The sequence below is a fragment of the Bombus impatiens genome, unplaced genomic scaffold (genome assembly GCF_000188095.3).
Source record: "Bombus impatiens unplaced genomic scaffold, BIMP_2.2 scf_0268, whole genome shotgun sequence".
Lineage (NCBI taxonomy): Eukaryota > Metazoa > Arthropoda > Insecta > Hymenoptera > Apidae > Bombus > Bombus impatiens.
Window position 1 is genome coordinate 282,055 of NT_176687.1, and position 21,125 is coordinate 303,179.

General features: G+C 32.7%; 1 protein-coding gene and 2 non-coding genes across 11 annotated transcripts in view; 1 reads left to right on the plus strand and 2 right to left on the minus strand.

Moving 5' to 3' along the window:
- Positions 1-18,108, minus strand: part of LOC100748364 (NAD kinase-like) — a 27,426-nt gene extending 9,318 nt beyond the window's left edge. Inside the window, exons 1-3 of one of the 9 annotated variants that reach the window (XM_003488851.4) lie at positions 17,808-18,108; positions 15,917-15,970; positions 468-551 (exon numbers count right to left, since the gene is read on the minus strand). In XM_003488851.4, the coding sequence (XP_003488899.1) occupies positions 468-551; positions 15,917-15,970; positions 17,808-17,920 (251 nt within the window). In that variant the 5' untranslated portion in view covers positions 17,921-18,108. Of the gene's footprint in view, positions 1-467; positions 552-1,213; positions 1,354-4,440; positions 4,629-5,810; positions 6,425-7,376; positions 7,421-7,610; positions 7,632-12,832; positions 12,942-15,916; positions 15,971-17,807 lie in introns of those variants that run through there. The other 8 variants (XM_033320313.1, XM_024367081.2, XM_024367080.2 and 5 more) reach the window with 8 other exon arrangements.
- Positions 5,451-5,522, minus strand: TRNAE-CUC. Its single transcript has one exon. It is a non-coding gene; the product is annotated as a tRNA-Glu (tRNA).
- Positions 12,183-12,253, plus strand: TRNAG-CCC. Its single transcript has one exon. It is a non-coding gene; the product is annotated as a tRNA-Gly (tRNA).
- Positions 18,109-21,125: the final 3,017 nt, after the last annotated feature.

Consider the following 21,125-nt stretch of genomic DNA (forward strand, 5'->3'; position numbering starts at 1 on the left):
GGGGGGGGGGGGTAATATTTCAGCATTATATATATCGCATAATAAAAAATTCATCGTGGTAACTCGGTCAAACCTTGCAAAACTGGCATGACATTCAACATGTTAATGGATCGATAAATGACAAGTTGCAGATTGTGGATTTCTACCGAACAATTTTACTATTTTAGACAATTAAACAAATTGTGATCTGTAAAATTGGCGCGTAGAATTTACGCGCTGTTATGCAAAACAATCTATCAACACCGATAATTTGTAACTTGCGTCAAATTGCGTTAATATTGAACCGATAACAGTATCAGTTCAATTGTGTAAGAAAGCTTAGAAAGGTAGAGCATAGCGTCAGAAAATAAATAATATTATTCCTCGATAAAATTGACAAAATTTTTACATTTTAAAGTTACATATGTATATCATATTATTTATGGAATGATCTAATACATATTTTCGAAATTTATATATGTACTCACATGATCATTGCTGAATTTTTCATGATGCGCCCGCATGGCCCAAATTGTTGTATGGGACTAGGTGCATTTAGACTTCTAGTTCTCCTGCAAATAAAAAAAAACAAGTGAATAAACAATTAAGGTCATCGTTATGACAGTTACAAACATTTTATCATTCTTATCTAATCTATCTGTTTTCCACTTTCCGTAAGAAATAACAAAGTTATTATTATCGCTGTAAAACGAGAAAAGAAACTTGTATTTTAATTATCTTATAATTTTGTTATTAATGAAATCTTTGACGGAGTAACAAACGGGCACTGACGTCAAGATAGAGAATTAATAATAAACATCGCATGAAAAAGATACATTTGCATGAATGACTTGATAAATGATAATTGAAATAGCTAGAAGTAGCGATGAAAAAAATGATAACTAATCGATGACATATAGAATGAGATTAAATTGTTAGTTATATAATATCATTAAAAACTAAAAACTGATGAGTCCTTTGAAAACTGAGCGGCCAATGTATTAGAAGCTGGCAAATAGACATATACAATATACATATATATGTGAAAATATTAAAATGCAATATTCGAGTACATGAATATTTTGTTTCTTTTTTCAATTCGACGTAATATATATACATAATAAAGAAATTGGACGGTAATTGCTTTACGCAGAAACTTAGTAGAATTGCTAATTCATAACGCTCATAACTGTGACACATGATTATAAATCTTCGAAGAAAAAACAATGTCTACCTGAGCACTCTGCTCCGTGGAATATTGTCTGCCGACGAGGTGATCGATCCGTTTCTGAGACGATCAAGCATATCGCAATTAAAATGAAAATGGTCATTGCACTGAATATCCAGTAAAGGTGAGACTTGGTCTGCCATTTTGTAAGACTTTTATCGAATTAATCAGTTCTACGTTAAATTTAATTCCTTTCTCAGATCTTACATAAAAAAGTCCATTTAACTTATCTTCTAGCTTATTCCTTATTCTTAACATCGATATACATATACACATATAACGTTATTCAGAGCAGAATATAATGTTTAAATATTCAGTTGGATTAGAAGTGTTCCACTCTGTTGTTCCCCTAAATATGTAGTTGGCGTACAACAGTTATATCAATTGATGAAATAGATATATCATTCGATACGGCTCGAGTAACCGCTAATAGCAGCAATTTTTCTTCATGATAGAGTCAACGCAAAAACTTTAGTAAAAGCTTAGTCGCAACGGTAGGATATCATTCGCCTGGAAACACGAAGATTCTTGAAACGTTGCAAAATCGTCTTTGTTTTGCGGAACTATGCAGTCATTAAAATCCGAAGGTCGACTAATGTGAAATTAATGCGATGTCCCCTAAGCGAGTTACCAAGAAGTAGTAAGATTTACTCTCAAGGGCGCGTTCTTTCTTTGCATCGAGCCTCTCTCGTCATATCCTTTTTCACTAATTTGCTTAATATTTACAGTATAGCACTGGCAAAATTATGTGTACGTTGAATAAATTAGTCGAACGGTTTTAAAGGATTTTATTCGGAATTTGAAGTCGCCGTTCGTTTCTGACTCGGACGATACATCTTTCCTTTTTGGGAAAGTCCGAATTTCCTACTTTTGATGTGATTTATGGTTATAAATTTTACGATGATGACCTCATTAAAGAGAGTAATAAGCATAACCCCAACCTAACCCAAACTAACTTTATGTCATGATGAGTCTGGTCTAAAGTAAACAAACAACAAAACCAGAGGATATGTGCCTACGAGAATACACAATTACAAGATTTGAAAGAATAGATTTCCTTCCCATAGAAACGATAGTACGAAGGAAAACCAGGGGGCAGAGAGTTAGTCTGTAAGGACCAGACGAAGCTCCTTATGGAAGTCTTACAACAGTCTTCTCATCAGAGCGTCATGCTCTTTGTGTTAGTCAACAGTGCAACTAAATTAGCTAAACAAAACATTATTCTGCATCTTAACTTGCCAGTGATTTTCTTCGTATATACTAAAGAGTGAAAATAAATAAACTAAACATACTACTACTCCGTATCTCTACTTCCACCTTGAACGTTAATCTCGTTCAAGATTCACGATATCAACCGATCAGTTGCACCTGACGATCGCCAATTAGTTGAGAATTCGCAACAAGTTTCACGACCTATCTCTTTTTCGATGAATTTTAATAATTAAATCAGCAATGTACGAATTATTTATCGGCGACGATAAAAGATTTTAATTTATTAACTCCGAACTCATGTTGGAAAATCCTATTCAAAAAAGCGAACCATCAATAACCATCTTTCGTGCATTATTTATTTCAATCTTGTCAATCGATGTACGCCAATGATTCTATATGGTATAGAATCGGCGTCTCTCTCTTATTATCGAGAGATCTCGAAGAAATTCACTGTTCCACAAACACGATCAAATTTTCACATCACTGTCACCGTCCAGAACCAAGGGAAATGATATTAGTCACAAACGTAGCATTATGTATCAGCGAACATTTCTCTCGAAGGCAGTAACTTTTTAGAAAGGACCGAATCCCAAGGTGGCTGCACGCAGAATGACGATCAGATCGGAGGTAGCCAACAATTATGGGATTCTTTCCACGGAACCGTCGGTATACCGTAAACTTCATGGTTCTTGTCGACACTAACACTAACGTTACGTAATAATATCCAATTATATCGTATTATATTATCTTATCTTGCAACGAATCTTCGATAGTACGCTTCTGTATAAACGTATAGATCGTAGTACTGTGTCATTGATCTCAAATGACGACAGATACTCGAACCATTAGAACCCGAATTATTTAGAAATCGAAGAAAAAAATAGTAAAATGAGAAGCAATCTTTACAAATTATTACAAGGATCTTTCGGACATCATTAGGTAACTTTTTCCTCTCGGTTTCACTCGGTCCAACTATTCGACATACAACTTTCTCTCAATTGATTGAGAAACTCGAAGAGAGAAAGAGAACCCTGAAGAAAAATGAACACGCTGGATGAGAAACGAAGGAAGAAGAGAAAGAAAGAGAAAGAGCCCTTTTGTTCGCCAACAACGATCACGTATCCCTAATCGTGGCTTGGCCCAGATTGCCGTGCATGGAAAGCTTGCAAAACACCATGATCGATTTTCTTTCCCAACCTGTTGTCGGCTCTCTCTTCGACTCTGATCTGTTAAAGGAGAAAACGATCGGCTCACGGCTACGTCCGGTTCGGTAATCGATTGCATCGAACGTGAATTTCTGAAATTCCGAACGCGACGATTGTAAACGGGGCCGCTATTGGCGTATAAAGGCTTACGGTAGCCCATAGGGCCATCGGTGACCGACCTACAAGCTGCGAAAAATGGAATCTACCTCGCAAAACGTGAACGCGTTCTCGCTCACAAAAGAAAGGAGCAACAGAAAACACTCCCACTATGCCGATTCCAACAGGTACTCCGACCTTTTTGTACACGTGTGCGAAACGAGGTGCAATGCGTGCCCCCTTAATGATGTCTACCTCCGCCGGCCTCAACGTCATCCTTCTACTTGGAACGGTCTATTTCGTTGCCATGCGACATAACCTAGGACAAATAGTCCCGTTCCTTTGGATATAGACAGTGGAACAACAACGTTTGAGTTCGTAGAACGTCTTTTAAAAATATGCATGGGTCACTACAGTTCAATTCTTATTTACATAAACGATAACAGTATATACAGATAAGTATATACCAATTAAATCACAACTTTTTGATCGCCTTTAACTTTAATCCCCTGTTTTTGTGGTCTTATCAACGACGAAATTAAGCACCGTTGTAGTTCTATAATTTCTGTGTTGGCTATTTTTGTTAATTAATCGTTAAACGATATCACGCCTGCATCACAAGCCGCTGTTACATAAACGACAGATTGGAAAAAGCGAACAGTGTTTGATATCGGCACGAGCACATGTCCCTGCGCGAGATTTAGGTTAACCAACACCTACCTCCAGTCCTACCTCAATTCTGCGTCGTCCATGTTGACCGATTTACAAAACAGACGCCCTGTTTCGTCGAGGTTCTCAATGATGCACACAGAATATGTTCAGATATCAGAGAAAAGGGTTTGAATTGATGCAGGCACGTTTCATTGTTAAATAAAAGTTAATAAATAGACGAAGCTCGTTGACGCTACGGGCGGGTCGACGCTGGCGTCGCGACGCCTGACGTACGCCACGCATGCTCTAACACTGTGGACCAATCAATTGCGTACCGGATATACGCTTATGTTCTGATGATTTTATTTAACTACTTTTACGCAATTTAGAGTATGAAAGTGACAATGTGAAGTTAACAAAAACGAAGCAGAAAAGATAATCGAATGGAGTATTAAATCAGTTATATTATATTATACGTATTACTTCGTTAACAGCCAAATTTGCATTAACATAAATTATGAATGTCATTCACAATTTTTTTTAATCAATTTATGTTAATGTAATCTGATTTCTATTTTCAATTTATGATAAATACATTACAATTTCTTTTCTTGAAAATTTATGACATTACACAGTAACCGTAAATGTATCTGTAATTGTTATTTAATACTTTTTCACTTTTCCCAGACCATACTCATCGATTATTCGACAATATGTATAGTTTATACGCCAGACAAATTGTCAGTTTGCACGGGCGTCGCGATGAAGTTGTCCCTGACTAACAAGAATGTTGAGCAAGCAAACTTCGCTCAAGTTTCGCACGAATTGGAATCGGATTACGCGAGGTCCCAGTTTAATTACGAAATTGAACAGCTGTATATGTACAGGTTTCGTGATAGTCGCGCTATACCATTCGGTTTACTTTTCATTTCCTTTCCAACAAAATTCACGCTCGCTTCATATACATAATTATATATAACAAAAAATTATTCTAATTAATTTAATTCTTCATAGTTTAAAATTTGCCTTTTACATAAACCTAAGATTAAAATATTAAATAGCCAAAAATAAAATTAAATTTCCGGTACCGGGAATCGAACCCGAGCCTCCTGGGTGAGAGCCAGGTATCCTAGCCACTAGACCATACCGGATTACATACTATTATACAGGAAAATTTCGAATTTTAAGCAGACCCTAATTTACTATTTTATATACTTTAATCGGTTAATTGTAATTAAATTATTTTCAATCAATCAATTGTTCAACTAGTTCACTACCACTATACAAATTTTACCCTAAAACTAAGTCTCATATTTATCAATATTTTATCAAATTTACCATTCTCGCGTATTTATCATTTTTCATTAAATTATAGCAGCCCAAGAAGGAATTACTTTTCCATTCCAATCTTTCAAAGGGTCGTAAAGTAATTTACTCACGGCCAAGTACCGGAACGTTTCCTGCGACGCATTTTCGTATCCTTGTCGTAGTCCTCGAGGAAGGGCACGTTCATGCATGTATCGTCCATATCGTCCCCTTTATTCCTGACGACACATCGCCAATCGAGCATTTCGCTCACACTTCGACGTCTCTGTTTATCTCCCACCATGTTTATTACCCATGCAACATCTTTTTTTCTCGAATAGTTTTAGTAACTTCGTGCTGAATCATGGATTTTATCGCATATTTTCAATAATTTGTCAGTCTAAACGTTTCCGCGTCGAAGCAACACATTTTACACAAATCAAACATTTCATGGTGTCACGCACATATTCAACACTTTAATAGTTTTAATGTCTCAATAATTTTTAAATTATTTTTACGTTCCCTTGTTTTATAGCGTTTGGTATAAGATTTTACAGTAACCTTTGCGAAGTCGTAAACACCTTTGACGATTTTTGTCACACGCGATCGACCATGACGGATCTCCAATATTAATCAACTACCTATCACGTGACACTTGATTAACGCGCCACTTTCGAACGCCCTATGAGGCACCGCTTTCTTTCTTTTTTCGTTTGCGCAACGAAGAAGATTATTATGCCAGCTTAGACTTAACAAAGAGCGAGTTGAAATAAGGAAAAAATTTGTTAGATTGAGTTTAGTTGATATTACTTGCACGCTTATGTAAATGAAACTTTGCAAGCGTTGCGCAATTCCCACTTGTCGCTTGTAAGTTCGCCTCCATCTTTTATGCTTGACGTGCAATTTGCACAATTTTCAACGTTCAAACGAATGACTATTTTTTCAAATATAATAAGCCAACAACTTTTTTTGGCACAATTTCCATAAAAGATTCAATTCTATTATTTATCTATTATTTATTATCTTATTTATCTTCATTTTAACATGATTAGAACCTACTTCTTGTAGTTCAGAAAGATTGCACTTAGAAGTAATTAATGGCTCGTTGAAAATATTTGTATTATTCATCGTTTTGATATACAATTTATTAAAACGTCCGCTTCAGTTTATTTTTTCGGTAACAGTCTATTTTCTAAACTGGCAGTATAGTAGCAGCAAAAATATGTTACAAGTATTATGTAATATATACGATACCTTATTTTGGAATTTATTATCGCACCGAAGGTTATATGTAAATCTCAAATTTTTCTACAAATGTATATTCTGATGGATGCGTGTGAATATGGAAATAAAATATGTGCATAGTATTGATTTTAGAAACAAAAATTATAGTAAGTACGTATACACGTAGGTCGTAATTAGGAATTTTCAGATCACTAATATGGTTTATCTTATTTTTTCAAACTAACTTTAATTTTATATCGATGGTTGTGTCAATCGCAATTAAGGATCGATCGCTTAAACAGACAAGAATATCCTATTTTAAATTGTCTCCAATTTGGTATCGAAATTTACATGGATTGCGACGAGAAATCGGTCAGTTTTTCAAGATAATTTTCCTTAATCGCACAAAGTCGCTCGTCGATCGTTCAAATCGCGAAATTACACACAACTATTTTTAAAAGAGAAAGCATACTTACAAGGCCGTGAATTCTAGCTTTTAAACGTATCGTCGCGACTAAAGAAATGTTTGCGCGAGCGTCTTTGCTCGTTTGAGATATATCGAGCTAGTTCGCAAATAACAGTGCTTCCTAGGGAGACATTTTGATAGAAATCGAACGCGTCGTATAGAAACGAGGTCTGGAAGCCGGAATTCTCATTCTGGTGAATGAAAAGATCGCGTAAGTGTATACGGTATACAGTAACGAGCGTACCTCGATCGACGACTGCTCCGATTTCACTGAGCAACCAAGACTGTACTGGCTACAGCCTCTGAAAGGCACTTACGACTTTCTAACTCACACACGTCCCCACCAATCTGCACCAACTATCTGAATGTACACGCAGTACACGATAAAAAACATGTAGGGGAAGTGGCGATGGATCGTTCGATCGTGGCCATCAACATTTGTTGTAACATTATTCTGCGATTGCAAAGTTTCAGCAACTTCCAAATTTTTAATGAAAGGACCTGTGGTACGGTACATTGAACATTGATTGGATACATGAACATTTGATTGTAATTGCTAAAACAGTTCATTATTTTATTCCATGATTGTATATTTCCTCGCTGAGTTTCCATCCGCAATAAATTTCCAGAACGATTCAGTGAATGTTGTTAATTAGGGATGATCACTATTAGTGGCAAATTCAGTAAACCTTGTCTAAAACCTTTCAACAGGATCTTTCGAAAGAGTATCACTGAAATTTCCATTTATTCTACTTCATTGTATTCATATTTTGCGTTTCTTCGTAAAACTTTAAAATTTTATAATGCTTGTTGTCAATACAAGATGGATTAATATATATATATATATATATATATATATATATATATATATTCTGTATTATATATATATATATATATATATATATATATATATATATATATATATATATATATATATATATATATATATATATATATATATATATATATATATATATATATATATATATATATATATATATATATATATATATATATATATATATATATATATATATATATATATATATATATATATATATATATATATATATATATATATATATATATATATATATATATATATATATATATATATATATATATATATATATATATATATATATATATATATATATATATATATATATATATATATATATATATATATATATATATATATATATATATATATATATATATATATATATATATATATATATATATATATATATATATATATATATATATATATATATATATATATATATATATATATATATATATATATATATATATATATATATATATTCTGTATAGTGTATATATAATAGTGTATATTAGTGTATATATATATGGGTTCCGTATATATCTGGATATAGTATATAACTGGAAAGGATACACCAGGTTGGAATATTCTACATACTATGTACAAAAGTTTAAAATAACGGGAAAGGGAGAACGGAGGAATTTTCCTTTATTGATCTGGCAACAAGGCCCTTGCGTTTTCGCAACGGACCCTAGCGAATATCAGACCGTATTGAGTACATTAGAACATTTTGGCAATAGTAGCAGCGTAGTATAGTCGAATTGTATAATTTTAAGTTCAAAAACACCTCTAAACTGCACTTCTTACATTATTAAACAAAGATCTTATTGGATGTGATATTTCACCAATTTGCTATTTAACATAAGTCAAAGAGTATATACTACATGACGTATTTAATTTTGTTTAATTATTGGTTATTATCAGAGTGAGATTTTCTCGTGAAACTCAAGTTAATTTGTTTTCAAAGATTCCGAGTTCATATGTACATACTTGTTGCTTTGCGCCTGCGTTCCATATGGTTTTCTGGAACTTTCAGATAACATATGCACTTAGATACCCTTTTCACGACATATCCCTTTGTTCTCCCATTGTTAAAAGAGAAATGCTTGAAAGAAGAAAGGTTCCTTTCATGGTAGTCTCGGCACTAAGTTAAGCTAGTCGCTAATCGTGGTAAAAGCGACAATGAAAGGCGAACGAACGATTAACTGGTTCATTTTCAAAGAGACCATACAGCTGCTCGACAGCCTAAATCGGATTGAACTCGACCTATTTTTATTATTCTTTCTAAAATCTAATAGGATATCCGACTTTTGATTCATCATATTAATAATAGACATTTACACGTATGTATGATGACTAATTTTATTCTTCAACGATCAATTTTATTCATTTTTTGTTTAATAAAGAATCACATCATATTACCTAATTCTACAATGGTTAATTTTATATATTTTTAGATAGAAAGACAGTCTCTAAGAATGAAATTTCCTTTCCTCTCATGTCCATTGTTTTTTCCTCTACCGTTTTCCCTCCGACGTTATATCTTGATAAGAAAAACCGTAGTCGACTTCCGGTCGTCGACTTCGCAACTACAATGCTGTTTATTTCTGTCGCCTATTCTGTCAGACAGTTGCGGATAGACTAAAATATGTGTATACCGTGGGCTTAAATTTAAGGAAACACGAGAAAATAAAAGAAAAATTTATTCGATATGTTGCACTTATTTCCACACAAAGGATAATTTCCTGTCGATCATTCATTTCGATCTATTTTGGAAGTAAGCAAATCCACATATAACTACTTGGCAAACCTTCAATTTCGATTTTCTTAAAAATGAAGTCTACAACGCAATCTTGTTATTTTTGGTTTTCGTCTTATCTTGAGCTGTAAAATTTCCTTGACTTCGCTTGTAACAAGAATTTAAACCCACGGTGTATATGTCAGTAAAGCTCCATCGCGAAGAAAATATTTCTCGCGAATACGAGGCGCTCCATTCGATGCTTCATCGATTGCATAATAAACAGTGGTACGTTCTGCGAGAATATATATAACAAGCAAGTCGTAAGGCATAACTGTAAACCAGTTGCGTGTAATGCAATTATGGTATGAAAGTGATCAAAATTTATTGCGGCCGCCAGTGCCGGCGTTGCAAAACCGATGGGGCGAGAAACAGAGTGAAGTGTCCCGTGGAGAAACAAGCGTCTCATCAGGGCCGTACCGATTGTACCATTATTTCCACTTTTTTCTCGATATGCGACTAAAAATAATAATTTACGCTTTTTACGATATGTTGCTTTCTGTTAAAATACTTTAGATAAAGATAGATATTTTTGATACATACAGTGACTTATGAAGATATTTAAACACTTATTATATAGAAAGCGTATAATATTTTATAGCATATAAAATATTTTGATATTTCATTAATACTGTAATGAAGCACGATTGCCATGATTATATTGGTGGAAACAAAAATTCGTGTAAATGAGGAACGACAGAGGATTGAAGGAATGAGAATTGAATTGTTTATGCTGGTGTATCTGTGGCGATTGAGGCGCGTAAATTAAAGTAGATTTATGATGTCAGCAAGAAAGAGAGTTCTATGTGAATCGTCGAATAGGTAATAGTGCCATTTGGAAGTCAACTAGAGACAAGTTTGAGAAACTCGGGATCTACGTATACTAAAAGTTACCATTTCCATTTTATTTATAAATTTAGCTTTTATTCTGTGTGAATCATAGAGTGGATAATAGAACTACTCGAAAACTGAAGAAAGAAAATTTTAAAGAATTGGAAGTTTCGTTTTTAAATATAGCTTTTGTACTGTGTGAATCATTGAGTGGTTAACAGAATCACTTGAAAAATAAAAACTGAAAATATTGTGAATTGTGAGATACTGAATCAGAGAATTATGGTTTTTTATTTTGTCCTTAAATACAACCTTCTTTAGTACTCTACATGTTCAAGAAAAAATCTGTCTGCAACATTTCTATAATAAGATCTAACAGACGAGCGCTTTTGACAGAAAGATAATGCTCGGACTTATTATTTTATGCATTTCATGAAATAAAATACTTTCTCGCGGAGGAATACAAAACTGGTGGCTTGCGGATGATATTGTGGTTAACAGTGAGATTACGTGTTTTTAGAAACACGCTAAAAGTGGCGAGCAAGTGGAAACGAACGTACAAGCGATCATCGCGTTTCCCCCAGTTAAATTGCCACGATGAGCAGGAAAGTGGAAAATTATGCAAATTTAACGAATGACATCGCTTACAATTGAAGGAAAATGTGTTATAAAAAATGAAATCGAATGAAATAAAATTGGGATCAATTTTGAGGTACAGTAGAAATAAAAATGACATATATTGTTCGCATAATCAAATTTCTGTGTAATCAAAATCAAAATTTAATGCGAGGAAAGATTATTTATTTTAAATTTTATATACATTAAAATTTTAATATATCATAAAAATAAGAATTAATAAATTCAATATTATACTGTACAATTCTCTGACATACAGTAGAATCAATATTAAATATGCGCTGCTGTATAAGCGAGAGCATAGTTGTGTTCCACTTCTGATCATTGTATTTCTGATTGTTTTTGTATTTTCTAATTTTGTATTTTTTCAAAAATTCTTACATATTTTAAGATTTATCTATATTATAAGAAGATCGTAAAAATTCAAGCGCTAAAATATGCATTTTCATTTCAACGGTATTTAATGAAAATTTTATGCAACTGCATATATGTAGTACTTTACTACATCAGATTTTATACATACTTACATATACAATACAGTATATAGAAACTTGAGCAAGGATTCTTCGTATAAAACGATGAAAGGTTATTGCTAATGTTTATATAATTATTTTGTATTTTGAGTATTTCTAAATATAACAGTATAAAAATACTTGGAATTTCGTGAGCTTATCTTCACTAAAGTAATCTACACTTTGCAAGTAGCACTGTTGGTGTAGTGGTATCATGCAGGATTCCCATTCTTGCGACCCGGGTTCGATTCCCGGGCAGTGCAAAATATATTTTTTTTCTTTGGGAAAATATTTCTAAAGAAATACATGCATGTCCTTCCAATATTTCTTAAATATAAATAATTTAATGTATTGAAACCGTGACATATTAATCTTTCCTTAAAAGAAAATTACTTGACAATTTCTACCACTACACTTGCCATTTAAATCCATATTTCTACGTTCTAATGATAAAATTTAAAGCAATAACTCATATCTTTTATCACTACTACACTTACTACTATCACTTTTATCACTCCTATGTTCTAATGTCAGATTTTAAGCGAAAATATTCGAATAGAATTTTTAGAGAAAAAACGATGACTGTTATCAATTTCATTATCAAAAAGTTTTAACCAGTATTTTATAGCTTTTATCACTACACTTGCCAGTTAAATTCGTACTTCTATATTTTAATGCCACATTTAATGTAAACGTATTCTACCATTTTGCATTCGTTAACTTCTGCGGATTAACTGAAAATACTTTGATCTTCGTTATCATGGTAATTCGACATGAAATTTTATCCGCAATAGCCCGGTTAACTTGAAGGATTTGTTTCATTACCGATAACAGTACCATACCTGATAATTTTATCGATACTTGAATATCGTTTGAGCAAAACCGCCCTACTCAGCACACTGCCACTACGTTGCATCACTATATAACGGGTACCGCTATACTGAAACGACTCGACAACGTACACTTTCGATCGGCGTTTTGCTGGGCAAAGGAGAGAAACAAAAATTTCCAATGATAAGACGGAACCTTAACGATAACCCAACGAACATTGATAAAAAGATCGTGTTCGCGTGCTTTACTAGTGCGTCGTGATTTTTGATTGACCTGAGGATTCTGAATTCCCAAGCTGCTATCCCCTCCAAATTTACTCTCAGCTTTCTTATCTTTCCACCACAAATTGAACACGTGATATATAAGTTCAAAGCAACTATGAATTAGTCATAGTCTTGCCATATTAGCTCGAACGTATTCTCGAAGGAAGATGTAATTTTATATTGCAATTTAAGTATCGTTATAAAGGAATTAACTCGTCATTTGAATGATAATTTCTTTATTTAGAGATACCTTATCTTTTAACACGTACTTTTGTTTTTATAGGAAATTAATTGTGTCATATTTACACTTGTAATACTGACCTAACTGAAATTGTTTTTGTCTTTATTAAGATAATTAGTTCGTATAATCTGAGTAATATAGTAATAGTTCATGTTCAGATAAACGAATTCAATCGGTGGAGATTCAATCATCTAAGGGCTGACCAGAATTTGGTTCCAAAAAATGAAGTCATATTGCAATTTTTAATTTCATAATTATGAAAGTTTCTGTAAATGTTAGGTAACAACAGACCTAACAGCGAAGAGGTTAAAGAATCTGACCTAGTCACGAGTATTTTTATCTAGCTAATAAACAAAGCTTCCAATCTGACAATAGGCTTATTGTTAGTCTTATCAGATTTCATGCTCAGTCTTATTTTAGTACGTTATCAAAGATCATTCGATAGACTTTCCTAATTCAGTTAAGAGTTTTCGTGTGGTTATATTGTGTTAAACGATGATGAAGATTATTCTGTTGCATTAAATCTTGCACAATAATTGAGTAATTAATAATATTAGTAAATTGACAAGTCATATAGTAGATTATAGACCTCATTATTTTCTAATAAATACGATTATTACTAGGCTTGTTCCAATTATCTAAGAAAATCAATTGGCATTACTGATTCGTGACACGTAAGTTTCAGCATTTCACTAATGATATTAACTGAATTATACAAGATAAGCTAAGAATAAGTGAGATGAATCTGTATTTTTTTTGCAACAAAATTGTCAACCTGCTTTTTGGGTATCTTCTTGCTTGATGTACGATGTGAAAAATCAGCGATACAGAGCGATAACCTCGGCTAATAAGATATAAGTATATCATCTATCGCTAATAAAAGTTACCGATAATTAGCTACTAGTCGATTTGCTTTTTTATAAAACTTTGTTTACAATAATTATGGAGAAAAGGAGATCATCGTTTAGTCACTCGAGTACACATAAACTGACGAAGAAAAACTTATCGCCGAATGACGACAATGACATTGTGATCTTGAAAATGATAGTGGAGTATTGACAAATATAGGCAGATCGACCGCGATCTCGATCCTGCATGCAGGTTACCATGCTTGGATAAGTTACGTGGTAATCATTCACATTCTTCGAATAACTGTTTATATAGAAGCAGAAGCATTATTTAATCAACATTTTTTAATCGACATTTGCGAGATATTACAGGCTATTCGCTTAAATATTTGCTTCCTCGATTTTATAAATTGTAACACGTAAATGCATATTCTCATGTTTGTATAATGAGATACTTAAAATTATTGGCAACTTTTTCTTTTTTCAACAGGTGGTTCACAGACCCATCAACTATTATATTATAACAGTTACTATAATAACACAAAGAATTGATTTGCGTCAAATATTCTAATAGCTATTATAACAATATTCAGAAATATACATATGTATATTGTCAAATAATAATACAATGCATTCAAAGGTTAATTAAATGTTCATTTATTCTAAATGAAAGTGAAACTTTTTATGCACCAAACTATTGTTCCTAGTTGATTAAACGTTTTAGTTATAACGAGGAATCGTAACGAGGAATATGATCTTTGAACCAGGTTGACGTCGATGATTGTAAATGAAAGCAGCTAGAACGACTGTGAATTGGATTAACTTTCTTGATACGACAGGACTAACTTGTTCTCGAACGCTTGGAAACCAGTATCCTCAGTGCGTGTCAATTGCACTGCGAGAAAGTTCCTTCTAAGGCTCAAGGTTAATTTGCAACATTCGGTCGATCGAAAGCTAGTTTCTTTTTTAAAACGGTCACGCCAGTTATGAAAAGCTACACTATGCTTCAGGGTATTTAGCAAATAAAGTGATCGTATTTAACTAACAAACAGGCATAGACAATTCGATGAAGGAATTACTATAACGTATCTAGAACTAATCTAGAACTAATTAGAAAGTATATGTACAATAACAGACGAAACAAATTCCATGCATTAAATTATAGAAATATTGAAGTAACATCGTACAGCATGCTAAAGGAGGAAGGGAAGCAATTCGGGTTAGGAAGCGTTCTCGTGTGTGTTACGAGAAAGTTTGCTTCTTTACGAAAACAGGAACAAGAGGAATGGATGTGCATTCCAAGCAAAAACTCAAACATTGTAAACGTATACAGTGTCATGATATGAGTTTCAGATGGGACAGATTTTGTATTTTATATTGCAAAAGCAATATATAAAAGAATATTGATTAATATTTCGTATAAAGATATGGCGAGTAAAAAGAATACCAATACATATATAGCAAAATAATATTAATTACGCTTCTTTATCTTTTTGCTGACAGATATTGGACCTATTTTGATTCTGGCAGAATTTAAAATATTGCTTTTGCAATGTAAAGTGAAAAATCTGTCTGGCCAAAAACTTTTGCACATCACTGTACATAAACGGTGCGTTACACATATATCTCGTTTAAGATATTACGGAACACAAAAAACACAAAAGATCATACAAGGACTCTTTTGTCATGCTGATGGCGCTAGTTACAAGGACAAGAATGTTAAAAAGTAGAAATCTGCGTTACCTTCGCGGTTCCACTGCCTCCAAGTAATCGACTGTTAACTCGCACCGCGTGTTGCTTCAAGAGAAAGAGAACTGGTTAGATATCAGTGAAGAATAGATTAGTCAAGTAACGTGTATCAAATCCTTAACATTTTGAAGAACTTTCAGTATCAGCTGTTTCAAAACTGAATCATAGAAATTTTGTATTTGTACGAGAACGATAAGTAGATAATGTATGCATACAAGGATGGTTAGAAACATTAATATTAAAATAGATATAAAAATGACTTATGTAATTCACTCCGTTTGCTAATAATATAGAGATCTCATTAGAGTTTGAAATGAGACTGTGGGTCATTAACAAGTGTGTATATCATTTGTTGATAAACTATTGATTGAGCGCTAATTAAACATTAATTGGATATCAATAATATGATAATTCTAATATTACGATCACGATGTGCGTGCATTTATACGTAGCTTTCCATTGTATGCACTATTCCAAAATAGAGAGCGTTGTTAGAAATAAGAATGGCAAGGTCCGTTTCCGGCCTTGCTCTAGATCGGTTAATTCATTTCTGTGAAGAGTTTCGATCTAAGCTTGTAGTACATAGAAAGTATTAGGACTATAAAAAAAAAAGGAAAAGAAATTAAGATCTTTGATAGAAAGATAAACATCTTTGTTGTGATTTTTCTGTCATACTTGAAGATCACGGATAAAAGACATAATAAGTCTACTTTTATTGGTTTTCTGGTTTTAAAGCCACTTAATGATTAAAAGGATGTATGTTAATATGAGATATTCGAAATGCGGATAATTAGATCTAAATTTACAAATTATCATGGAAAACCAATAAACCAATATTTAAGCGGGATAATATTGTATAATATTATAGTTAGCCTCGTAATTAGAGTGAGGATATTCATGCATATATCTGAGAGTGTGTACAGAAGTATATTCAAAGTAAACTATTCAATATTTAGTAAGTGAAATAAAACTCTGATTGAGTCTCAGTTCTTTGACTGTATAATAATAATACAAATATAAATTTGTATTGAAATCCTCAGTCTATTTATAAAGGCCACCATCTTTTAAACGTTCAAGATACTCACAAAATCACATATTTAGAAACAAAATAAAAAGTAAATAAAAATCTAAAACCAAATAAAGAGACAATTTTGAACTTGGTTGGTTGAAAAGGTAGAAATATGGGTGGTTAGCACGAGTTTCTCTTGTGGATTTCGTTTGAATAATAATACTGGAAGAAAGGAAAAAATAAATCATGGGCGACGGTTAGGAATCGAACTTTAGTCAATTGCTTTTAAGGCCGGAATGCTGAGCATTACACTACAAAAACATTCGAAAAATAAAGTCAGCCTCACATTGTGACCTATTGCTTAATATAAATTAATCGATATTGTAGCAGGTTTGAGCATTCTTTGGCCTTGACTTTTACACCAACTCTAAGGAAATTTCGTGTCCATGGATGTCACGGCCGTGCCTCACAATCAATGAGCGTATCTCTTATTTTTAACGCGTCTTCCACAGGCGCGCTCCTTGCGGGCCCGATAGACGCGACTGCCAATTTATTTTCGGCTAGCAGCTTCTATTAATTATACACGCGACAAAAATCAAATACTATTACGATACGCGAGTTAATACGTGTAACAAGCAACGCGCATTATAATCGGTGACGTAGATTCACACACGATTCATGAAATTTAAATGATATTCCATAATTGGAACAACCTATCGATCCTAAATTATAGATCGTTCATGAATCAATTAAAGTTCACCAATCAACACATAATCGTAATTTATAATCAAACCATTTTTCGACTTTAATCTTGCGTCAATTATTTTAACAGAATACTAATTGGTTAGTTTAACAAGATATTGATACGAACACTACCTGAACGTTTGCTGTTTATCGTGCATCTTGATGACAATCGTTTTTTTCGGAGCATTTTCATCCAACTCAAGATCCACCATTGCTCTAGCCAACTGTAGATCTCTCTCATTCATCCTGTTCAGTTTTCTTTCTTTTCCTTCTACTGTATGTTCTATCACCGTGAAAAATAACTGTTGGTGTGGTGTATTTGATTGGAGAAACAACGTTGGAGAACAACTTGTTTTGATGGGTGCACTATGAATCAGCAGAGGATCTAGTTGCGAGAACCACACCAAGAGATGTCTCGTCGCGTACTGAAAGCGAACACTCACGGAGTTAACTTTATCGAGGTTGTTACGCCTATGGATTGGCTGCTACTCTAATGGAACCCTCTTTCCCTTCCCTCCAACATACTTCTCTCGCCACTCGCCGAATACATAATATCCTCGTGTTAATACCAGCCGTACAATTTTATTATCCTCGGCCGCAGTCCCGGCAATCTACTCTTTTGCGATACATGCTTAGTACAACCGTTTGTTCCACTTTCGAATCATCTCTGTACTTCCCGCTTTATTCCCTATTGGTTCTTCGATTCTTGTCCGCGCGTCTACTCACTTAGGTGATCAAAGACAAAAGAATGGTAGATGACATTTCATAGTAGTCCATTTGTTCAACGGTCCATGTTACCTTGCCCGACCTGGACTTCAATCATCTGCGTAATATTCTTCAGTTGTGTAAAGATATAATGGAAATTACTCTGTTATGAAATTCTGCATTTTTGTCTAAACTGCTCGTTGAATAATGTAAATAGAGGTTGTCAATGCTTTTCAGACGATGCAGTTTTACAGCAGACGACGGTAGGCTTTAGTGTTTGATTATTTTCAACATTGTCAATTCCATATCAAAATATGTACAATTCATTATTTACAACTATTGAAGTTGTCTCGAAATTGTCTATCTAATCACGTAATTAGGATTTACTATTCTACTTGGATAAATTGTATTTAATTTTTAGAGAACTGATGCAGAATGCTATAAATAATTGTTGTTACAGTTCTTATATTTCTAACCTGCTCAGGTAATGTTTTACTATTCTCAATCTATTGTATATATTCGTCAGATAAGATGTGTTTCTATATCCATGGCTCCAAAACTCTGAAAGATTGTTCTTTATTTTATGCTAGATGGCGATATTCCTTCTTTCTTATAGTTCCTTGTAAGCTCAGTCGGTAAACTTCATATTGCACCTAAAAGAAGAATTTAGATACTCGTGTCAGTCTTTTTTTATAAACTTGAGCAACATACAAAAATTAGTACACAACGTGAACAGTAGTTTTAAATGTAAAATAAATGCCAAAGATGATTTCATAATGGGTGTCTGTATATCATGGTTCGTTAATGTATTGAATAATTAACTGTTTCAATATATGATGATTTTTGCGAAATGTTGTGTTTTCAATGAACATCTTACATACATACATTTTTATATACGTTTTAAATTTTACCAATCAGTGATTGTTAATTGCGATATTCATGTCTCGTTACAGTGCTAGTGAGATTTCAAAATGTTTTGTACAATCTACACAATAAAAGTTTCTAAGAAGGTTAGTAGGGTTTTATTTTAATATTATAACCTCCCTCCACATTAGAATCATATTTTATTTTGTTCTATATCAATTGAAATTAATAAAAAATGATGATAAAAGAATTTTCAATGTCTTAAAACATTTATGAATAATAACAGCAAGTATAAATAACATACATATAATTGATGAAATTTGTCATACGAATGGCATATGAAAAAGTCTTATAAGTGTTAAATGCTTTGAGATATTAAGACGATTATAATCAATTATTTGTATAGATGTTATAAGTGTTAAATGTTTTAACATCTATACGAATAATTGATTATAATCGCCAGATTAACAGTATCATTAATGATTCATAATAATGTATGAGTAACATATAATTAATAAAAATTGTCATACGAATAAAATATAAATGAAAGAATAATAAATATGTTTATGCAGGCTCTTCTGTATACATACGTATGTACGAGATATCAATCACAGTTAATCACAGTTCCTTCGGCCCAGATATTATTTTATTTTGAATTAAAAATTATTTTTTTCCAGCTTTGTATCGAATAATCAGTTTCTCAGATACATTTTTGTTCGTCGAAATGATACTAGATTATTTGTTTACTTTCTATAGTTTCTAGGTGCATCTTACTGTTGTCTAATGTATCTTTTTTTCTTTCGAGGCATAATATGTTTATTGAAAACATATCCTTGAACATAAGTTTCTCAGGAATTTGACGAATCCTATTCGTGCATATGCATCTAACTAGCGAGCCGCCCCCCTCCCACTCCTTGCTTGACGAAATTCGCTGGGTAAATCGCGGTACGGGGTGTCAGTTAAGTGTGGACAATCAAAGAGATTAGACGTAGATCAATTCGTGTCACTTCGTGATAGGTGTCTTTGATACTTTCATACAAATTTGTCTACCAAGTTCAAATCCACGCTATCGTTATTTTCATTTAATTGTACGTTTTTCTTTAACACTTCATTATAATCTATTATTTACATATCTTCTTTCTTTTAATTGTCTTTTTGATTGCCACATTTGCCGGTAGCTCGTATAATGGGTTTTCGAAAGGCAATTTGACCTTGATCATTGTTTTATTTTCACATAATTTGTTCTTTTTATACATTTGTTTTAATATTTTGTTCTATTTTTATGCAGATTGCAATTATTTGATTCCGAGGGAAAATATTAGACGGATGCTGCGAAATTCGAAAGGACAGAGTGAAAGTCGAAAAGACGCCATGGTGATTAACGGTAAATTTAACAACTTTTGTCTCGAAATGAGGTAATATTTCGTATATTTTAAGGAAAGTAAACGTATTTATATGTTTGTTTCCTTTCTTTAGTTAGGTAATTGGTAATATTTATTCACTATGCAATTAACTCCATTTATTATAAATATTTTGTGACATTAAGTTAATTAATATCTAATATAACAAATTTTTAATTTACGGTGAATTAAGAATACCAAGATGAAAAATGCAAGATTAAGGAAATTACTTTTTTCTTTCGAATATATTAAATTATGTTTCCGAAGAAATTGAAAAGATTATTTAACATAAATTTGACATAGATTTTCCCGATTCTGTTTCATTTCAGTAAGAAATTCAAATAACTTTTTCATTGTGTTTCATTTTCATTCATTTTGTTTGTTTGGAAATTATCTGTAATATAATATTGACTATTAATTTCGTCATTTTCATTTTCAATAACTTCTATTACATTCGAGAAAGTACGCTATCAGAGACAAG